The 24,302-nt window shown below is 37.7% G+C and overlaps 1 protein-coding gene across 1 annotated transcript in view; it reads right to left on the bottom strand.

Annotated features, from left to right (window-relative positions):
* Positions 1 to 24,302, bottom strand: part of NALCN (sodium leak channel, non-selective) — a 205,993-nt gene that overhangs the window by 51,452 nt on the left and 130,239 nt on the right. Inside the window, exons 15-16 of the mRNA XM_088136486.1 lie at positions 23,829 to 23,903; positions 1,318 to 1,454 (exon numbers count right to left, since the gene is read on the bottom strand). Of these exons, the coding sequence (XP_087992612.1) occupies positions 1,318 to 1,454; positions 23,829 to 23,903 (212 nt within the window). The remainder of the gene's footprint in view (positions 1 to 1,317; positions 1,455 to 23,828; positions 23,904 to 24,302) is intronic.

Here is a 24,302-nt window from a genome sequence, read left to right as displayed (position 1 = left end):
ATTCTGCCATTTTTGAAAATATAAATTCCAGCTGTTTAAATCAAAGATATTTCCAACACATGCATGATACAAATATCCCTGGCCAGCGGAAACAGAACACATCAACTAAGTTGTCGTTACATTTATGAAGCAATATGCCTCTTGAAGTTATTCTGGCTCTCATTGGCTCTACCTGGATTGCAGGACACACTGAACCACCAAACTGTCACATTTCAGCCTAGTAAGCTGTATGAATGACGATCCTGTGATTAGTTTATTATTAAGCATGTCATGCAAAATTAGAAAATTGAGTTTTCTGAGTATAATTAAGTAAGTAAACCATGGCCTAGCTGACCCTGGGTTAGCATACCGTACAAACCATTGAATAGGAACTCTGGCTCTGCCTACAAATGACTCCACTTACAGCTAAGCTGCCTGACCTTTGTTATACCAAGCTAAATAGCTATCAGCCAATCTGGGAGTTACATAATCATTTCATCCTCAAAGATGTATTTTGTCTAGGATGCATATTTTACCTTGTGGGAACTGATTCATCAACATGGAGATTATTCTGCTATGGAGATTCAATCAATATTCCAGTATAAGAAAATCAGCCTACTAGAATCAGATAGAGTCAGTCTGGTGTAGTGGTTAAAGCACCAGGCCAGAAACTGGGAGACCGTGAGTTCTAGTCCCCTTTTAGGCATAAAGCCAGCTGGGTGACCTTGGGACAGTCACTTTCTCTCTCAGCCCTAGGAAGGAGACAATGGCAAACCACTTCTGAAAAACCTTGCCAAGAAAACTACAGGGACTTGTCCAGGCAGTCGCCAGGAGTCTAAACACTCAAAGGCATAGAATAGAATAGAATAGAATAGAATAGAATAGAATAGAATAGAATAGAATAGAATAGAATAGAATAGACTGTGCGACCATCTACTGTATAATCATGAATCAAATAACTATACTGTATATGATAGTGTGAATTACTGCACTTACTTATCTTGAAGTAAGACCCACTGAACACAGTGGAGCTTATTTTTGAGAAGACATAAGTATGAGAGGATTTATAATAATAATAATAATAATAATAATAATAATAATAATAATAATAATAATAATTTATTTATATGCTGCCTGACTCCCAGCAACTCAACAATTCATTCATTGGATTGTAAGTTTTGGCACAGGGGACAGGAAAAAGAGCTTTCTCACACATTCAAAAACAAACTACTATAGACCAAAAAAACATGAACATTAAAAACAAAAAACAAAAAACCCACTGCCTATTAAGTTCAAAATAGTCAGCTTTGCAGTAAGAAGGCAGGAAAAGTTTGCTACCTTATTTTCGGGACTGTAAAATCTGAAGGGAGCTTGGAGATTTTTACCATTTGAGGCCTGTTAGGGAATTTTTCAAATATCCGTAGACGTAATGGGAGCTTTTCCTTGGTATCTGCATTTGCTTCACTTTGTTTCAGCTGAAAATTAAAACAAAAAAGTGAAAAATAAACATTGGAAGGACTGACATCTTAGGGATCAAGTTTTATTTTTCAGAACAACAAATGCAAGCAGTTGAAAAAACACAAGATGGCAGCAAAGAACTACAGAAGATATTCATTCCAACATCAGTTTCTCAATATTTTAAGACTACTGTCACACTTGAAACCGAAGCAGTCCATTTCTTGAAAGATATAAAATGCAAAGGATATTGTATAAATATTTGTATTTCTTTTGTATGTTTTTTTCACAGTTCTCTAACATGCTATAAGAAAAATAAACTCATTTTAGACTCATCTGTTATACATTAATAGAATTAGGTTTTGGACTTGGACTAGAAACAGAATTCCCATCGACTTAGTAAATTCTTAATAAACCAAGGAATCTTTCTTTGGAATTTCTTGCAGTGCCACTCCCTATTAATAAACTTGAAGGCCACATAGTTGGTTCAGGACTTGGTCTTCTGTCCCTCAAAGACAAGCTCATTGCTCTTTTAGCTACTTCCAAGCAATAGGGCTGTCTTTGGAAAGTTCGGTTTTTAAATTGTTTTTCATACTGCACGTTTTTATTGTTGTTGCTGTGAGCTGCCGAGAGTTAGGTATGTAAGACGGGCAGCCATATATGACTGCTAAAAAATTAAGTAAAACGAAAAGTCAACCGAAAGAAAATAGGAAGAAGAAAGAGGTGGAAGGAACATGCGCAAAGGACTAAGGGAGAAGGATGTTTCCCAGGCAGTTAACAAACTTAATGCTGAGCAGCTTTCCTAGACACTCTTCCCCAAAGGAATGAGCATATTGTAATGAGAATTATATCGTTTCAATAGCTAATAGGTAAAGGTATTTCTTTTGCAACAGTAATGGGAAGAAAATACTGTCTTAAATGAGCCATGGTGGCTGATGGCTATCAGCTACTAACACACCCATTAACTTATGCAGAAATTTGAAAGAAATAGTTTGGCAGACACAGAATGTAGCCAGTAAAGGAAAAGGAAACCTAAATTCCAGTATGCTATTTCCTCAGAACAGAGGGATGATAATTCAAAACATACACAGCCGGATGCACTGCAGAGACCACCTCACCCCACCCACATTTAGCACAGATATTTGTTTATGCTGGTATCACAAAATCTACATACTCCAGTATGCCTACCTCACAAGAAAAACTGCCCAAATGAAATGGCTTACTAAAGCAAACCAAACACATAACTGAATTTAGCATAATCGCTAGGAAAGCTGATGGAGAACATATAATCATAGATAAGGACTTGAAGGCATCTGATGGGCAGACTCTTCTTTCAGCCTTTCATGTGGAAGGATAACCGCCTCCAAATAGCTATCACTGTTACAAATAAAGTGCGTGTGCACTGGAAACACCTTGAGCTAAAGGATAAATAAAAAGTACAGATTAATGATAGGATAGTGAAGGGTAAGGAGTCCTTTAAGGGCACTGGAAGGGCCACAATTATCTTCAACCTTATCATTGTTAATGAATTCTTAGGATGGAAGCAGCAGCATACTAATTAAAACTGTTTCGGAACAGACTAGGAGATGTGACAACCATTTAAAAGAAACAAAGCAATGACAGATTCTTCACCCAAACTGCAAACTAATATTTGGGAGGGAGGGAGGGGAAACACTGGCATCAGTCAAAGATGGGAAAATAGCATAAATGGAGCTTGGAATCTCCCCAGCAAAGAATAAAGAGTGAAGAAAGGGAGGGGAGAGGAGGCTTTTAATAAAACTGCATTGTCAAAAAAGCAAGAATGATAGATAACTCTTCTATAGCATTCATATTTTAAAAGGGACCCTGGACAATAAAAAAGAATGTAAGAGCCATTTTCAGTGGCAGCAACTTATCCGCAGAATTTATGAAATTTATTTCTCATGTCCTGGAGAATCTTGGCTTCTCCCATCTCCATGGCAAACTTCTTCTAAAGGTAAGAACATTTCAAAAACTGTATGGGAAAGGGCATGGCTGCTCAAATGAAAAATATGGCACCCTTTGAGTTGAGTGCTGTTTCTACTGTCTTCACGTAGCAGTTCTTGATGATCTGCCATCCAAGTAACAAACAGGCTCTATTTAGCTTTTCCAGACCAGCCAGTTTTTCAAAGGGAAGGAATCAAATATCTAATCCCATAATAAAGCCTTTAGGCACATCTTGGGCCTGACTAATGTGATGGAATGCCACATTATTTAAAGATACCAAAAACATGAAAAAAACTATGTAGGGCTAAAGTTACTTTTTCATGTTAAACCAGAACTGTAAATTTTTGTGGTCAGGGGTTGCAATTTTAATTCAAGGTTTGAGGGAGTTGGCTTCTGTGAACAGCAGAGAGTATGTTGGAGCCAATATCTGCAGCCCTTTTGATTCAAAACTGCAAAATTAAGGCATCCATTTCACCCATAAAATCCCCAAGACAAATCCCCTCCCCAAAATGGGCTGAAAACTTTGGAAATCCCTTCTATGCTAAGCCATAATGATGCAACCCCATCCTTGCAATTTTAACCCATGCCTTCTCTCCTGTGGCAGCTTCACATGTTCTGTTTAGGATAAATTTATACATTAAGCCAAAAGCAAATAAAATACATTATCTTTGCGCAAGGCAACAAAGTGTGGCCAATTTTAATATAAGCAAAACTGAGGAACAATAAAAATACTGATTTGTTAGAGCAGTCTAACAAAAGCGTGTATAAGCAAGAGTAGGAAAAGGCAACATGCTGAAAGCAACATAATGATTAATAACATGCTTTAAAAATAATCTAAGCTCAAAATCATTCTGCAGTGCCTCATAACATCTGTCGTGCTGAGATAATGCTACCTATTGGGAAGTATAAGACATTTAACTTCACTTAGTGCCTTTGAACACTTTTTGGTGTAATATTTGCTCAGCGTGGGGCATATCTTGTTCTTCCTCTACATTGTTCAATTTATAGAAAGTGCTTGCATTATTTTAACCTCCTCCACCCAATAGCTTACAGTGAAACCCCAAAGGTACAAAATATGTAGAACTTTTTCACCATAGCGTTTCTAACTTCATATTCTGTATCTATACTTATAGTTGAGTTCATTTTTTTTTTGAGTTTTAGCGTGCTTTTGTTTAATCTGCAAGCATCTTGTAAAAGTATCTTGGAATTTTCAGGTAGAATGTATTTATCAGTCAACACGTAAGTGGAACTTTGGGAGAGTGGGCTCCATCAGACTCTAAGCCTTGGTGTAAGATAAAAATGAAACATTCATGTGTGCAGCCTAACATTAGCTGACAAAAATAAAGTTTTCCATTCTCCTTCCCTCTGCATAACATATGTACCCCAAAGTCTCTTTGGAGGATCAGACATAGTAAGAAAGGAACAAAAGACTTGCCTTCCTGAATTTTTTAAGGCTACAATCCTACATCGAATTACCAAAAATTGGCCAAAAGGATTTCTGACATGGTGTGTTTAAGATTGTACTATAAAATGAATTGGTTCCCAATCCTCTTTCAGGGAACATAGGAAACTGCAGGATGGAGGAGGAGGAGGAGATGCAAAGTTCAGTGCATCAATAAAACTGGAGTTAACACTAGGGATTTTTAAGAATCCCAGTATTATAAATAATACTTTGATACAACTTGAATAATTTGTCCATTACATTTGAGCAACTAAGAAATAATATATATATATTTACTAATAATCCTGATTGGAGTCCATTTAAATCCAATATTAATCATATTGTTTAAGTCCAATATTAGTGTTCTAAACTGATTTTTGCAAGCATACAGTATGTCAGGATTGCATGTAACCATATAACAAGTAAGTTTAGATTGGAACATTTTTTAACAAGTTTGAATTACAACTAAATAATGGGTGTCTTTTTCAGTGTCATCTTTTCTCCCATTTTATTTATGAGTCACTATCATGGGTTTAGGACTTACATTTACACATTTCAAAGATGTATTTGTCATTTTGTTAAGCAGCCAAATATATGAAAAAGGCATACACAGATTTGACAAAATAAAATGTTCACAGGAACTCATGAATATGTTCTATTTTAATGCACATGATACAGTCTTGGAAAAGGTCAGATCTGTCTGAAATCAATGGTGCATTTAAAATGAAGAGCTCTGCTACTGGGAGGCACAGTTTCCCTAAATCTGGCCAGCTGCTCTGAGCGACTTCATGGTGAGGGTGAAAAGCCCAACGCCTTGGGAACTGTGTCTTTTTTATTGAGAACTTTTCTGGCTGCAGTAGGAGCTATAAACGACACAAAAATAAACAAGTAAATAAACAAACAAATAAATACTGTAAATTGTTTAGGAGATGAGGGGATATTTCCAATAAATAGGGTTTGATGATAAAAGATGATGTATTGCAACATCATAACATTAACTGGACTGACACTCTTCAAATGAACATGGGAGTCAGCGTGGGAACTGAGCTGACTTTGTAAATATATCGGTCTGGTACATTTCAATGCTGGAACACTGTTTAACATACAAACAATACAGCAGGGGGTTAATTTTCAGCTGTTCTCTTTCCTCCTATCTGTTTCATTGCCAGGTTTCATAGCCGGAGAACTTAGAAACCTATTACTGAAACTCACACAGTGCTTACAGCGATGGCTAATCCAACAATGGAGGATTATGGGAACTGCAGCTAAATCACTAGAAAGCATAACACAATATACAAGATCAGAATGGACACAATACTCATACAATCTTCTCATTTCTTCTACAAGCGCATTGTGATTAAGGGCTTCCACAGCTGCTTTTCAAAACTAGTTCTATTAGTTTTTTTTTCTTGATTGACCTAATGCCAGGTATTAGTAATGTGGAATAATCTGAACATCAGAAAATTATTCTTTACTGACCTCATGCTAATAGGGAAGCTGAGCAGTTCTGCATGCTCAACAAACTCTATAGTTAGTCAAGGCTACAGCATCTAGCATCAACAAGAGTTTCTGCACCTTTATAGAGCTACCCTGTACACATCTATTGGGTGCTTCTGTTTCAACCCTTGAAAACAAAAGTCATAGAAGTGAAAGGCACTTAGTTGCAGCATTACTGGGACAAGCTCCCAGTAGTGGGATGGGCAGATCCATACTTCCCATCACTTATTCGAGGGAATCTAAAGATATCTTATTTATGGAAAGATCAGAAAACATTCCCGTGAGAATGTTTCTACTTGTATTTCAAGTGTCAGGCTCCCCACAACCCTCACTGTCAATCTAAGGCCAGATTCCACACACCACTCATTGGCACAATGAGGTGACTCTGCTGGCTGCTAAAGTTGAGACTGAATGGTACTATCCTCACAAACTTACTAACCTCCACAGGAAATTCAGGACTGAATGATTATTTATTTCTGCAAACGCTGCTTGGTTTATCGGTAATAGTAAATTATGTTTGATCATTGATAATATTTGTTTGTGGAAATAAAAGGAGGGTTGTAATGCTCAGGGCTCATAGGATTCAAGATAGATTTTAAACTCTGAAAAGGGCCAAATGAATAATAGTATAGTGACACTGTAACAGGGCTGAAGCCAGTTTATTAACTCATTTTTTGAGTGAGTTAATAAATATCGTTTTGTTTAGTTCATTCGATGATCAGACCTATGATGATTGCTGATGCCAAACATTACAGCAATGTACATACATTTTATGTAATGAATATAAAATGTACAAACATTTGGCTAATTCATTATGTGGCTGAAGCAGTCTGAATTCAGGTTTTTTTTTTTTTTTTACCATAGTATCCTAAGTCTACTGAATGGGGGTCCATAAAACGGAGGTTTTAATGTAGAGTTTTAAAAATATTCTAAATTGAAAAATCAGAGGCTTTGCACTACTGTTCTGCTGCCATGGTGTAATATCTGATGATCAAGAAATACGAACAACGTATCTACACTCAGGGTATTCTATATGTTGTGAAGAGATGGCACTTGTGGGAAAGATATACAAGCAGTAGCTATGCAAAGGGCAAGTTCATAAAAAGATTCTCCTTTTCCAAATTTATCTTGAGTTGCAAGAAAAAGCAAACAGGGGTTGTTTGCATCTCCTTTGTTGACTGTTGTTTGCAACATCAGATACTTAAATGTAACAGTGTGGGAGAGAACTGTCATGATCATGACACTGAATACAGAGTGGTAGAGGAAAAGGAACTAGAAAGAATTATACAGTGAATCCCTCATTGTAATGTTGTCATGGCTTTTCCTCAGTTATTCAGCATGACTGGCAGATGTAGATTTAGATGAAAGTCTCCAGCTGACTTGCAAACAGTTTTAACAAGTTTGATACAAATCTCATGATAAATGTGGTGGTGGTGCGTCTCTCTCCCTCTTTTATGAGACAAAAAATGGCATGTTTCAGTTCATGCAGTCTTCTCAGATACGTGGTTCAAAGTAAGCAGATGGGGATGAAGATGGCCAGTAGCAAGGTCTTCTTCAGCGAAGCATCAATGAAGAACCTAGCAATACAGACTCAATTCTCCCCAATATTTTAAAATTCTTTTATGAGTATAAGGACATTCTATGTAAATGATGCTGCAAGAGATTTGACAGGAATACTTTTTTCTGGGGGAAGGAAGCATGACAGAAAGTGATTCCACCACATGTTAGACTGCTTGTCCTCATGTTGCGGGCTTAGAGGGCTTTAACAATGAGATTTGGTTACTCAGAACAATCCTAACAAATATTAGGATTATAATAGGATACATTATCCTATTATAATCCTAATATTTGTTAGGATTGTTCTGCGTAACCAAATCTCATTGTATCCTAATTATATAGGATCCTAATTAGGATTAGGATTATAATAGGATACATTATCCTATTATAATCCTAATCCTAATTGGGATTAGGATATATTATCTATCTTAATTTAATTTAATTTATTCAATTTTAGGCACCACCCAACTCCAGACTGATTCTGGGCAGCTCACAATAAAACCAAACAAGGTTGAGGATGCAATATAAAAAATAATTATAAAAAAGAGAATAAAGAAATAAAGAACAGGATGGAGAATCTGGCCAACAACATCCACACATGCAAACATATCTGACAAGGGTCCCAACCACTTTGACCTAAGGCCTGGGAGAACAGCCAGGATTTTAGGGCTTTTTTAGAATTCCATCAGAGTGGGAGCCACACTGTAGAGAGTAAGGAAGATGACCTTGATGGAGATATGCAGAAGCTTTGCCTAGGCAACAGCGGCTAACACATTTTTTAAGTCCAAAATGTCCAGATAACATTTGGAGGCAGCTCAGATAGACACTTTCCTAACTCACTGAACTGTAAGAAGGAGGAGGAGGTACAGCACAATCAGTCTCGGAAGATCCTGTTATTATAGGCAATCTCAATAAAAGTAGCTGTAGACAATTTGTGGAGTTGATTTCATGGTCTGGTCTACCTAGTGAGGCTGACATACATGGATCTCAGAGAGAATCTCATGAGGCTTGCCCATCACGGCCTGTGCTGCTTCATTCAGGACCCACTGCAGCTTATGAGTGATCTTCAAGATCAGACCCATGTAGAACACATTGCACAGTACAGTCATGAGATAACTAGGCCATGAGTAATTGTTGAAGGACCTCCCAATCCAGGAAAGGGCACAAGTGGTACACCAGATGGGGTCGTGCAAAGGCCTTCCTGCCACAGCTACCACCTGCTGTTAAGCAGGAGCTGTGAATCCAGGAAGACTGCCAGATTGCACGCCACTCTTTGATGTGGATGGTTAAGGATAGAATATTTCCAGATCCAGTTGGCCCTAATATCCACGGCCATTCAATTTTGATAGGGTTGAGTTGGAATCAGTTCCTCCCCATCCAGGCCTGCACAGCCTCCAAGCACTGGGACAGAACCTTGACAGCCTCACTTGGCTAGCCTGGGGTTGATAGATATGGGTATCATCAGCATACCGATGATAGTAAACCCAAGGCTTGAGGATGACCTCATCCAACAGTTTCGCACAGATGTTGAACAAGAGGAGACAGAGCGTTGAATCCTCTGCACCTTTTCTGTGCCGGCAGTGCTGGCTGCCAGCCAGCGAAATAGCAAGCTGGATACCTGCCACAGTCCAGAGATAAGCAAACTTAGGAATAACTTTTAGTGGCAAAAAGTCCTTTTTACCTAAAGCTAAAGACAGCAATTGTAACGTAGTCAAGACTGGGCATGAGTTGAGACCAGGAAACCAATAAACAAGTGACAAATCCAAGGGAACAGATGAGAGACATTGTGAGGTTGAATCCAGATTCAAAGCATGGCATGACAAGGTAAACACAACAATGCTGAGGCTCAAAAAGTTGTTCTCAGTGTTTTCTCTCAGGGAGTGAGGCCAATAAATAAGCCATGCTGAGCCACCACTCACATGTACAGTACAACTGAGGCACATTATACATTGGAGTCTACTCTCCTGTCAGCCTGCTTCTTGGCCAGTCTATCTGACCTGCGGAGCTCAGCCCTCTGCTGTTGTATTTTAAAACATGCCCCTGCTTTGGATTGGGTGGGTGAGCCTCAGAGTCAGACACACTGTCAGTGGATGCAGGCAGGGAGTCCTGGGGGCTCAGCCAGAGTGGAGTTATTAGTTTCAATATTGCTGGAATCACCCCCTCCAGGACTATAGAAGCTCCTGGCACTAATTCCTCTTCCTTATCAGAAGATGAGTCTAGCAGGGTCATAAGAGCACCTCACAGAGGAACGCCTAGGGAATGACCTTTACCCCCCACAGCCAACATTGGCTGGAACCAGCTCTGAAGGAAGGAGGAGAACCACCATGAAATTGTGACACTGACTCCCAAACTCTGGAATCATCTGTGGTCAATGGTATCAAAAACCGCTGAGAGATCAAGGAGCACAAGGAGGGATGCACTACCTCCATCCCAGGTCATCTACAGGTGTGATCAAGGCTGTCTCTGTATTAAATCCCAGACTGAAACTGCTTCCTCTAGGGTCATCTGCAACAATTTTATTGTTATTATTTTATTGTTGCAGTTGTTCAAGATAAACTTAATATACTTAAAAGGTAGTACTACATACATAGTAGAACTCACCCTCTTGCCTTGCATCAGATTCCATTTTGGTTGTTTATATACTTTGACTGCATACACTCATAGTTTGCTAACTCATTTGGCTTCTTTGTTTAGTCAGAACTTAAGAAGGTTTAGCAGAAGCCTTTCCTAAAGAAGTAATTATTTATACGATACTGTCAGCATACACTGCACTTGACAGTCTTCCTTGGGATTCCCACTCAGCATGGGGCAAATTACTTTACATATTATGATAATCCCACACCCCCACAAACCTCCATGTCTGTTCCTCAAGAGGTCTGCATTCAAAGTGGTGCATTGTGTAGAAAAAATATTTTTACGATGCAGTCAAAAGCATATTTCTCTTCTGCCTGAGACTGAAAAACAATCTGGGCTAGGCTTAGTATCAGATAAAATAATACTTATAATGCATTGAATGTTTATGGTAGAAAAATAAACTAGTGTAGTGCCTTGCAAAATGTCTCTGTTGTCAGTTCCCGCTTTATCAAGTATCAGAATCAAGTTGGGTAGGAATAGGGGAGTAAAGAGCTGCTGCTTGTGACATTTTCACTGGTGGTGTTTTGCCTTGAAATGCACTGTTTATGTTATAGCCTAAAGGGTATCTCGTTCTGCCAGGATCTACATATTATTTTTAGAACAGAATAGAATGCAGCACATTTCAGGAATTTTAAACTGACTTCTAGGCAGTGCTAGAATTTCAAAGACAGCTTGTTTCCACTAGTCAAGAATAACAAACAATAAAATGACTTCCTATGAAGTAGCAGTAGGTTTGCATTACATTCTGCAGTCAGAAGCAGCTTTTAGCATGAGAATCTCCTTTCAGACTTAGATAAGTGTCAAAGTACTGTGATTTTTTAAAGTCTATTCCCAAATCAAGAAACTGTTCTTGGCTTCCTCCTTACAATATATAAGATCAAACTAAGTGTAATATTCCGTTCAAACTGGGTATGCAGGAAATATTCAGTTTAAACGATGTAGTCTTGTGTACCCTTTATTCAGAATGTCATGTATTCTGATGACTCCCAAAGTAACTAAATTCAGAGTCACTGGGAACAGCAAAATTCCTAGATGGTACAGTAGGCTAGGAACAGAGTGTAACTTCCTTGGCTCAAAATTCTCAGGAATGGTAACTATAGCCATGAAATAAAAAGATATCTGCTACTAGGCAGAAAGACTAGCACAGATCTATACAAAACAGCAAAATGCAGAGATATCAACTGCCAACTAAAATAAGTATTGTCAAGAGATAGTGTACCCAGTTGTAATGTATGACTGTGAAAGCTCGACCATCAGAAAGACTGAATTAAAAAAAAAAGCCTTTGAATTTGGCACTGGAAAGCATTTTTGAGATACCTTGAACAACTAAAAATCAGAAGGAGTCTTGTAGAATCTTTTCCAATTAACACATTTTATAAGCTTTATATAGGCATGTTATCATAACTGGCCTCTATATAACCAACCTGTCGTCCCCAAAAGCTTAGGCCTGCTAATAAAATGTGTTAGTTGGAAAAGATATTACCAGACTCCATTTGAGCCTGCCACCATAGTCTAATATGGCTGTCCTCCCACAATGTCTTGAATGGCAAGAAGAACAAATCATTCATGCTGGTTGAAGTAAACTCAGTCTGCTCACTGAAGCATTATTAATGAAACCAAAGTTTAAATATTTTGGATGCACAATGCAATGGCAAGAGTCATTGGAAAGGACCCTGACACTTTTTATTACCCTGAAGGTAATAGAAAAAGAGGCTGATCGAAGACTAGAGGCTAGATATTATCCCTGAAGACACAAGCATGGACTATATGAAGCCACTGGGAACAGGCAATCCTTGCAAAGTAATTCTACTGGTTAACAAAGAGTCAGAAGTGACTGAATGACTGAACCACAACAATATCAGCAGGCTGCACCATGTAAATATAAATTTGTTGTTGTTCAGTTGTTAAGTCATGTCCATTCTCGTCATGAACCATATCATGCCAGGCCTTCCTGTCCTTCACTGCCTCCCTGAGTTTGCTCAGTTTCATGCTCATTGCTTCAGTGATGCTATCTAACCATCTCATCCTCTGCTGTCCTCTTCACCTTTTGCCTTCAATCTTTCCCAGCATCAGGGTCTTTTCCAAAGAGTCCTCTCTTTGCATTAGGTGACCAAAGTATCTGAGCTTGAACTTCATTATCAATCCTTCCAATGAGCAATCAGGGTTGATTTCCTTTAAGATTGACTGGTTTGACCTCCTAGCAGTCCAGGGGACTCTTAAGAGTCTTCTCCAGCACCACAGTTCAAAGGCATCAATTCTTCGGCGCTCAGCCTTCTTTATGGTCCTTTATGGTTTTAATGTTGAGTTTCAAGCCAGCTTTCGCACTCTCCTCTTTCACCCTCATCAAGAGGCTCTTTAGTTCTTCTTCACTTTCTGCCATTAGGATGGTATCATCTGCATATCTGAGGTTATTGATGATTCTCCCTGCAATCTTAATTCCGGCTTGTGATTCTTCCAGCCTGGCATTTCTCATGATGTATTCTGCATATAGGTTAAATAAGCAGGGTGACAGTATACAGCCTTGTCATACTCCTTTCCCTATTTTGAACCAATCGGTTGCTCCGTGACTGGTTCTAACTGTTGCTTCTTGGCCCACATATAGATTTCTCAGGAGACAGGTAAGATGGTCTGGTACCCCCATCTCTTTAAGAATTTGCGACAGTTTGTTGTGATCCATACAATCAAAGGCTTTTGCATAGTCAATGAAGCAGAAGTAGATGTTTTTCTGGAACTCTCGTGCTTTCTCCATGATCCAGCGAATGTTGGCAATTTGATCTCTAGTTCCTCTGCCTCTTCGAAACCCAGCTTGTACATCCAGTAGTTCTCGGTTCACGTACTGCTGAAGCCTAGCTTGTGGGATTTTGAGCATGACCTTGCCAGCATATGAAATGAGTGCAATTGTGCGATAGTTTGAGCATTCTTTGGCATTGCCCTTCTTTGGAATTGGAACGTAAACTGACCTTTTCCAATCCCGTGACCACTGTTGCATTTTCCAAACTTGCTGGCATATTGAGTGCAGCACTTTAACACCATCATCTTTTAGTATTTTAAATAACTCAGCTGGGATACTGTCATCTCCACTAGCTTTGTTGTTAGCAATGCTTCCTAAGGCCCACTTGACTTCACTCTCTAGGATGTCTGGCTCAAGGTCAGTGACCACACCAGCATGGACTTCAGGGACATTAAGATCTTTCTTGTATAGTTCTTCTGTGTATTCTTGCCACCTCTTCTTAATCTCTTCTGCTTCTGTTAGGTCCCTGCCTTTTTTGTCCTTTATCATGCCCATCTTTGCACTAAATGTTCCTTTGATATCTCCAATTTTCTTGAAGAGATCTCTAGTCTTCCCCATTCTATTGTTTTCCTCGATTTCTTTGCATTGTTCATTTAAGAAGGCCTTCTTATCTCTCCTTGCTATTCTCTGGAAATCTGCATTCAGTTGCTTATATCTTTCCCTTTCACCCCTGCTTTTCACATTCCTTCTTTCCACAGCTATTTGTAAAGCCTCATCAGACAGCCATTTTGCTTTCTTGCATTTCTTTTTCTTTGGGATGGTTTTAGTTGCTGCCTCCTGTACAATGTTACAGACCTCCGTCCATAGTTCTTCAGGCACTCTGTCTACCAAATCTAATCCTCTAAATCTATTCATCACCTTCACTGTGTACTCACAAGGAATATGATCTAAGTCATACCTGAGTGGTCTAGTGGTTTTCCCTACATTCTTCAATTTAAGCCTACATTTTGCAGTAAGAAGCTCATGATCTGAACCACAGTCAGCTCCTGGTCTTGTTTTTGCTGTCTGTATAGAGCTTCTCCATCTTTGGCTGCAAAGTATGTAATCAATCTGGTTTCGGTATTGACCATCTGGTGATGTCCATGTGTAGAGTCGTCTCTTGTGTTGTTGGAAAAGAGTGTTTGCTATGACTAGCTTGTTCTCTTGACAGAACTCTATTAGCCTTTGCCCTGCTTCATTTTGTACTCCAAGGCCAAACTTGCCTGTTATTCCGATTACTCCTTGACTTCCTACTTTAGCATTCCAATCCCCTATGATGAAAAGGACATCTTTTTTTGGTGCTAGTTCTAGAAGATGTTGTAGGTCTTCATAGAAGCGGTCAACTTCAGCTTCTTCGGCATCAGTGGTTGGGGCATAGATTTGGATGACTGTGATGCTGAATGGTTTGCCTTGGATACGCACTGAGATCATTCTGTCATTTTTGAGGTTGTACCTCATTACTGCCTTTCCCACTTTCTTATTGACTATGAAAATATAAATACATACTTAAAAACTTCACAAAAATTGGCTAATTTGAGATAAAGATTCTTGCTCAGATTTGGGGAACTTTAAAACATTTTATGATAACCAGAGGCACCAAACACACCTGCACAGTGATATTATCAATGATAATATAGGACTAAATTGAATGCTATTTCTTCCCATACTTGAACTTGGCTGTTGCATAACTAAAGTGACATTCCTTCTTTGAAACAAGAGGAAAGAGAAATGCTGTTAGCATTAGAAAGTTTCTGTACAAATAGACAGTGACCAAGGAATAAAAATGGAGAACTAGATGCCTGCTTTATTCAGGTACTCCTGGTTTAACCCTACATTGCCTGAGTAGGAAAGTACTATCTGGGTACTAACACTAAGAAACTTCTTTGCTTCCTTTTCAATTTAATTATTCTTTTTGAAAGTATTGGATTTGTTTCAGTTCAAAACTATGCAGGTACATTAAAGATCTAGGCGTTCACAAGGAAATATTCGAGGAAAAAAATCCCCAAAGCTGTGAACTCCTGGAGTATATTCATCTAAACTGTATCCAGTGGCAGCAGTAGTGTCTGGCAGTATTTATAAAAATAGCATGTTCTTTCACTAGCTCTTAAAAAAAAATCTAAGTAAGCTGAATGCTGTAACAGAACACTTTACCTAAAGATGTTACAGTTTTCTTTTCTTTTTTTGCAATGCCGCCAGAAACATCAGTTTAACATATAGCAACATTTAAGAACCAAAGTAAAAATAACCTTCTTCTCATGCTGATCACTTCAATGTACCTTCACGGATGTGAGTTAGATGATTTGTGTTAATACTGAAATAAGTACTACATTGATATTTGTGAAATTCTTTATGGACTGGTAATACCATCATTTTATAAAATGATAGTATTACCAGTGGTCTATTTAGAACTTCCCAAGTCTTTGATTAAAATAATTTAATTTGAAATTCATCCTTTACTAAAACCATGCATTTCTCTTTTTAAAGTTTTTGTGCACGAGGATTTTATACTAGTCTACAGATTGACAGTTTATAGCTAAGTGCTCTTCAAACATACATTTGAATTTTAATTCAGGCATGCATCTGAATTTAATTTCTGAAGGTTTACCTGAGGATATGGTTTAGTCTCAACACCCCTGTGGGAGCATTCATTTTATATGTTCCTACCTTGTTAGATCAAGGGATAAACCGTCCTTCATAAAACACATTAAAAGAAACTGTTTTTCTATTCATTAAGCAAGAAAAGATTCTCCAAAGAAACACATTAAAGAATAGATGAGAATGAAGAGTATAATCTTCTAAAAGCCATTAGGATGATGCTGGCTGCGTTCATTTTGTGCTAAGGCAGGGGGGGAAAAAAAAGTATCCTACAATCTGAAGATTGCCACTGAAGTTAGTTATTCACTAATAACTATTTTCTAAAGCTCTTTTCCTTTTACCCCTAGAGACAGTAGAGGGGATGAGAGTTCTGCAAGGAAATATGCTTGCCACACACTCATTATTTTCTAAATAATTTAAGTTGCTTTACTGATTTCACATCCTGACAGTGTAAATCTTTACTTACAGTAAGTATTATTCAGTTCAGTAGGACTGATTTCCAAGTAAAATTGTAGAACAAAGAAATATTATAGAATCCAAAGTGACATGCCTCTAAATTTCTGAATGGATTGAGAAAGAGAAAAAAGCGAGTCTCTTCAATATTTGTTAACAGAAGGAGACCGTAAAAGTCTGTCCATGTCACATTTGTTAATAAAACTTGAAAACCTATTGTGCTTGCATATTCATTAATTCATTTTCTCCTCATTCCCTCAAAACTATTTGGCACCTTTTCAACAAAAAAATCCCACCCCCTCAGCAAGCTTCAGACAGGTAACCTTTTCCTGTCACTTCATTTCCTTGTTCAGAGAGCACTGCTTATTGATTCCTATCTGTCATGACACAGATATGGCCTATTTGTCTATTCAAAATGTGGAAAGCTTCTGCATAACTGCAGTAGGCTAAAAGTCTATTTTTTATTAAATGACAATTCAGACCCTGTATACGTAAAGGAAACATCTCTATTTGCACATAGGAATCAAACTGAAGGAAACTGACACATCCTATGCTAATAGTATATAAGTTCCAAAGGCAGCATTTATTTGTGATTAGCTAATTTTTGAAGAAGAGATGCTAAGACTTAAGATGTATTTATATTGAATATTTATATTCATCTACAGACAAGCAGATTCTTTCCAGAAATTGTCGCAGTGTACCTCTGAAATGTATGTTTTCTGACTTTATGAATGGCTTGCATCAATGGCAGGATCCCCTGCTTTAACATATCCCCCGGTACATTTCTGCTGCACTATCTTTTTAATGTACATTTAAATCAGCCTAGGCCTTTCCTGCAACTTGCAGTATTAATAGAATAGTACCCTGGAGTAGGGCTAAAAGTTAATGTCTCTTAGCACAGTCCTGTAACTTGCAATAGAAGTGTGACAGTGGATCGCTCTGATATTCTTTTAGCCATATTCTACTTCTATGAGAGGTGAAGGGAGGTGAAGCCAGAAAATGCTGCTTCTCCATCATGGTACCTACTTTCTGGAACAACCCCCCACGAGAAGTTAGGCTAGGACCCTCTATGATGGACTTCTGGAAGTTTTGAAGAACAACTAAACTTCCTCTCTGCTCTTTCCTAGCTCTGGTATCTAAGATATTTTAAGAAATGATGCCAAGTGGCATAATTGGGGAATTTACACACACACAATGAAATCTGTGTGTAGTGAATGTGTTCTTGTACTGACAGCTGTGACTATGATCTGTTTCACCATATTGTGACAAATGTATTCACAATAGTTAGGAGTAGTCCTGTGTCTAATCTTACACACTGTTGGGGTACCAGGTAGAGCCAGTAAGCAATTTGGTGTGTGTGTGTGTGTGTGTGTGTGTGTGTGTGTAGAAAATGATAACTGCAAAACAAAGAAAAGTTTAAAAGGAAACAGTGCTGGGAAATATAAGGTCATTGTGTGTCATCTCTGTGTGCACTGTTATATAAAGTTGAGGGGAAAACAAAGTTATTAGCCAAAATGGGTTAATATATTTATACAGAGAAAAAGTTGGTACACATAGTTATGGGTACTGCAGAACATAAATTGCGTATGAGTAGTGAGAGAAGAAAAAGATTGAGAGGTGTGAAAGGTTGGGTAAGAGGACAGATATTTCCCGAAAGAATAAAACTTTGAAAAAATATAATAAAAAAGAATGTGAGCTGGATAGGAAGAAATGGATGATGACTTGGACATAGGTGTCTGCAGGAATGGGGTAAGGAGAGCAAATGCTGAAACTTGCATTGTGACATCATGGAAGGATAGAACTTGCATCACGATGTTGTAATGCACTTTTCACCATCTTGGTTTCATTATAGTTAGAAATGGTTGCTTCTGACTCTGAAGATCATAAGGCCTCTTCTCAGATAAACTCTTTTCTGTGTGATGCAGGTAGAATTTATTAGTCTTTACCCATGTTTTAAAATGTTTATTTAGTCAAAGAAATATAATAAATAATAATAAAATAACTCCTGGGTAATGCTGTGTAAAACAATGAATATGTGCTGACATTTCTCTAACCATACTGCTTGCTTCTTCAAAGCTGATCTGAAACTGAACTTGACGTGACATCTGCTGCCCAGTTCAGTTTTAGATCTGATCTGAAGAAACTAGCAGCACAGCTAGTGAAATGTCAGCTTATATTGTGTCACATGGAAGTACCTGCAAGTCATTTCACCAATAAAGACCAGCTATGAAAACCTATACTCTGTGAAATTAAGTATTTCTTGACTGGTCTTAGGTTTAAGTATACAATGGGGGTTGGGACCTGTCAAAAGAGGAAGCATGAAAGCTTCAGATTTGCTCTTCCCATTCAATTGCTAAGTAGGTCCAACTCTGCTTAATGCCTGATATCAAGTGTTTGAAGATGGAATGATTGAAAGCTCCAGACTCATTTCTGTTTCTCTGGAATCATAATTGTTAGGGCCAAGATAAGGCCACTGTATAGATGTGAAGATATTTTTTGCAACATGCTATGCTTTAGAGTGAATTGCTTAGCTGAAACCTTAACTGATTTTCCTTATTGTTCAAGAAACTGTTATAGGAACAGAATTTAGAGAAACTGACTGGTTCAGAAGAGTCAAGGCACTGAGACAAGGAGGCATATTAAACTATACAGCAAAGAGATAACTGGAGATGATACTATTTTACTAGCTGAAAGTAAAGAAGACTTAGAAGAGTTCATTATGAAAGTAAAAATGAAAAGTGAAAAATCTGGGTTAATACTAAATATCAAGAAGACAAAAATAATACAATCTGTACACTTAATGAATTTACAGTTGATGGTAAAGATGTGAAGGTGACAGATACCTTTGCCTTTTTGGGCTCTAGAATAGATAACACAGACAGCATACTGGGAAAGGAAAAAGAGATTAATCTGATGAAGGAAGGCTTAGACAAGATAATGAAAATTAAGGACATTTAAATGACAACATAAGATCAGAATAATTAAAGTAACAGACTTTCCATTTGTGATATATGACTTATCACAGTACTATCACATACTTATGATAGTAGCAGAACATGATGCTTTTAATTTGCTATCACAATGTACTGGTCCCAGTGACTCTTAAGTATAGTTAGAACATATTTATTGCAATGGTTCCTGCACTATTTGTACTAATGCTAGAGTAACATAGTTACCACTTCCTTTCCCAGATTCAAGATATTTTGTGATTGTGAAGCACTTACATAGTTCTCAAACAGCAAGTGCTTTCAAGTATGGTTACTATTTTTATGTTTAAATTAATGGGTACTTTAGTTTGGCAGATTTTGTGATCTTTGACATAGGCTTAAGAGAACAACCACAGTTTTGTTCTGCAGGTGATTCCCTTGGAAATAATGAATGGCTGGAAAAAGTTGACGAGAAAGCATTTTTTCCAAACAAAACTCATTATCAAAGGGAGCTTCCTTTTGCCTTAGTTTTTATGGTTTGGCAAACGGAAAATGAAAATAAACCAAGCTGAATCCTGTAAAGAGTGATACCAATTGGTATGCAGAAGACACTTCTGAAAAATCAGAACACAGCAGATTAGCCAGTTATCTCTTGGTGTTCCATTTTTTTAATTACAGATGGGGAAAATAATTCTTTCTACAGTGATGCAAAACAATTTCTGTTATGAAAATGGGGCTGGCGAAAATGAAGTAATTATATTCCAGACCATCTTTCATACTACAGAGAAGTCAAAATGCCACTGAATTAAAACACACAAGCACACACAGAACACGGGACACTTTCTAGAATAGTCCAGAGTTACAATCAATGTAAAGCCATATATTCTACCATGTTTACCTCAGGGAAACACCATTTTTTATTATGTCACTTAACAGCTGGACAATCATTGATTTCAAAACAACAATTCCTTAATTTCTTACATCTTAAGTATTTATTTCCCCTACTTAAATCCTGCTCTGCAGCTTCATCTTGCTAAAGGGTGTATGTGTGTGTGTGTGTGTGTATTCCTGGAAAGGATGAGTGAAGAACATCAACAGATTGGAAGAGATCAGTCTACATCCAATACCAAAGAAAGGAGACTTTATAGAATGTGCATCTATCATATAATATCCTTAATTTCACATGCTAACAATGCGTAACAAGGATCATCCAATGCAGGTTATAGCCCTACATGGAAAGGGAAATGTGAGATGCTCAAGCTGGTTTTAGAAAGAATTAAAGAACAAGAGACATTGCTGATGCCTGCTGGATAATTGAGAAAGCCAAAGAAAACCAAAAAGAAGTCAATATGTGCTTCATTGATTAGAGAAAGGCTTTTGATTGTTGACCATGTCAAGCTTAGGAAAATGGAATCCCAGAACACCTCATTGTCCTCATGAGAAGTCTATCTACAGGTCAGGAAGCCACAGTTCAGATAGAACATGGCAAAACAGAATGGCTCCATATTGGCAAAGGACTGAGACAAGGCTATATACTATCTTCTTATTTATTTAATCAATATGCTGTATATAGAGGGAAGCTGGTTTTGAAGATGACATGATTATAAAACTGGAGGAAGAAACATCAATAATGTGTGCTACTTTGACGATACTACAGTTGAAAATGATCTGGATGTTCTAGTAATGAAAGTCAATAAGCAGAGTAAAAAAGGGACTAAGATTAAATATAAATAAGACCAAACTAATGACTTCAGGTACAGCAAGTAGCTTTAGAACTGACAGTGAAAATATTGAAATGGTGGATAGCTTCTGCCCTTTAGGATCAATTATCATCAGTAAAGGAACTAGCAGTCAAGAAATACGCTACATTGTCTGGGTATAAAGCCATGCTTTTGTTTCTTATAAATGAGTGTTACTGGGAAAACAAAAGGTAAGTTGAATTCAATGAGAATTTAAACTGATCTAAATTTAAACTAAATTATGTAGCAAAATAAGAAGAGATAGGGTCAAGAATGAATGGGTGCTGAATGACTTTGGACTGAATACAAAAGTGAGGGACTAGTATAAAACAAGATGTTTGGTCATATAGAGAGAATGAGTGAGGACTAAAGCATGAAACTAATATATGAAGGAACAGTTAATAAGTGAAGGAAAAGAAGAAAAAGGGTGGAAAAGTCATGACTGGCTGGAGGTGATAAGATCCTCAGAAAGAGAGAGGTGAGAAATTTAGCGAACTAAAGGTAATGCATGAAGTAGTGTATGGAATAGAAGTAAGTACAATGTGCAGGTAGAACAGTATAGAGAAGCATGATATATGTAGGGTGTTAGCTTAAAGTAGATTAGTTATTTTATTTTTCTTTACTTATTTTTTGGCTTTAGTTTCTTTAGCTTAGTATTTCTTACTTTTTTTCTGTGCTTTGCATAGATCTGGACAGACACCACCCTACTGGTGTTTTGAAAGGACTTGAAGACCTGGTTCTTCTCCCATGCCTTTGGTGAGGTGAGTGAAGCCCCCTTGGATTCTTTTTTCAGTTTCCACCTTATCTTTTATTCCTTATTTTGTTTTTTTATTGTAATTGAAGGGCATTATTTTGATACACAATTTTATATTCTATATATACACAATTTTATCTTTTATATATATATATGCTTCACATAATGTATAACCATACCTGTAACAGTGCACTCTATTTTATTTCTAAAGGGTTAACCTGCTTTGTAAAGAGCACTGGTTTCTTCCCCCTTATCTCTTCGCTGAATGCCCGATTGTCTTCGAATAAGCAATTAGCTGAGTACAAGCTGTTTGTTGTACCAAGTTTGCAACAGTTGTGGGGCCCTACATTCTAGAGATAAGAAAAATCTTGTATGCCATTCCCTTGGTAACCAGAAGAAAAAGTTACATTTAAGTTTACCTTCCTAAGAACCACCTTTCACTTGCTCAGACCGTCCCAAAAATCCCTTGTATGGGTATGAGGGGATGTACTATCTGATTACAGATTTAAATGTCTATAAAGCCTCTGATGTTTGTTTTGTGAGGTGTGATTTCATCAACATCTTTTGTTAATGTGTTGATTGGGGTCACCCAGCTGTGTCTTGATCAATATACATCTGTTATCTTAAAGAAGCCTCGTCTCAAGTCTCTTTATTTGGCTTTATTGAGACTTGGGAAATAAAAGGTGCCATACATAATTTTAAAATGTTTTTTACTTGTGAGCTGCCCAGTTATTGGGGGTAAGTGGCACACAAATTTAATCAATCAATCAATCAATCAATCAATCAATCTTCTGCTTACTTTGCTAATCATGAGACAAGGCTTTTCTTCAAAAGCATCTATGTTTTCAAGCAGGTTTCTGAACTGTCACAGGTTCCTTTTTGAACCATCAATAACCAAATTGACCCAGGCTCAATAGACACAAAGAACTGGAAACTTGTACAGTTAGTTGGAAGGGGGACTTTTATTTTACAAAAGGAAAGCTTACCAGAAAAAGAAAAAGGAAGAATGGTAAATTATAAACACCTTTAACTAGTGCAGAAATTTATCTTAATACAACTTATATTCTATTTTAACTATTTTCTATAGGTTCTGTATCTACACTACGTTCTTTAAAGTTCAATTTCACTATATTTTCACATCTTTCTATTCTATATCTCTAATACATTTGTTGATTGCTGACCTATTTCTGTTGTCGTAATCCCTGTATATCTTTATTCTCCCTCCTATACTCCTTTTTCTACAGAATTTGATCTGCCTTTTCTCTTTTTGTTTCTGTTTCGGTTTCTGTCCTGTCAAAGTCTTGACTTTTTCTTTGCCCTTCTGCTTGTTTGCTCCTGGCTGGGCTTCTCCTCTTCCCAACCTTGGTTCCAGATGAGGGAAATGGCTGGAGAACATTTACCTCCGCCAGCTCCAAGGGAAGGAAAAAACGCCTCCCTCTCCCTAGTTTTCTCAGTGGCTGCCTCCTTTCCTGTTGCCTCTTCCTCAGCAGGGCTGTCTCTCTTTTAATTTTTCACTTTATTTTTACTCCTGGGCCTTGGCTCTGTTTATTCCTCATGCAGCCTGTAGCTGCAGAGCTCCCAGGTAGCCATCTTGCCTCCCTTCCTGCTGCCCTACATTGCTGTTTGATTGGCAGCTGGGTCGTCCTGACGATGGGGGAGGGCAAGAAAAGGAGGGGGAGGAAGGAGCACAAGTGCTCATAGTCTGCTCAGGCAGTCTGTCCTTCCATGTGCACCGTGCTTATGTTACTTAGGAAATGTAAAATGATACTCTCACCTGGATTCTCAGGTAATTATTTGGATAAATATGGTGTTGGGCTAAACACCATTAAGAATGAATTGTTGAATGCTGAACAAATACTTTATATATAATCATAGGATGATCCACCCCCCGCCTCTTCAACTGATCTTTAATATTTGGGCATTTCAGGTTTTAGTAAACTATACACATCTCTTACTTATTTTACTTTCTGAAGATAATGTTGGCATCTACATTTTCAAGAGAGATGAGAACACATCACAGTATGGCTTTGGTGTAAATAACATTCAACATGAACAACCTTACTTGTTTAAGTTTCTTTAGATCTTCATCAAGTTCCAAGTTGTCTAGAATTACAGCAACAAACAAGCTCAGCAGAATCTACAAAAATTAAAAAAAAAACAGAACTGAATACCTAACATTTTTTTAATAAAGTAACATCCTTTTAGTGAAGTAAACATGACAAAAAAAAAAAAAAATCCAAAATAGAGGAGGGAGATATGTGCAGACCATTTACAGTCAGGTCCAGAAATATTGGGACATCGACACAATCCTAACATCTTTGGCTCTATACACCACCACAATGGATTTGGAATGAAACAAACACAATGTGCGTTAACTGCAGACTGTCAGCTTTAATTTGAGGGTATGTACATCCAACTCAGGTGAACGGTGTAGGAATTACAACAGTTTGCATATGTGCCTCCCACTTGTTAAGGGACCAAAAGTAATGGGACAATTGGCTTCTCAGCTGTTCCATGGCCAGGTGTGTGATATCCC

Source organism: Python bivittatus, unplaced genomic scaffold (genome assembly GCF_059951505.1).
Source record: "Python bivittatus isolate LINGU-HERP-01145 unplaced genomic scaffold, Pbiv_v1 ctg000060_np1212, whole genome shotgun sequence".
NCBI classification, from domain to species: Eukaryota; Metazoa; Chordata; class Lepidosauria; order Squamata; family Pythonidae; genus Python; species Python bivittatus.
Note: the sequence above shows the minus strand (reverse complement) of the source record. Positions and strands in the feature narration are given on the sequence as shown.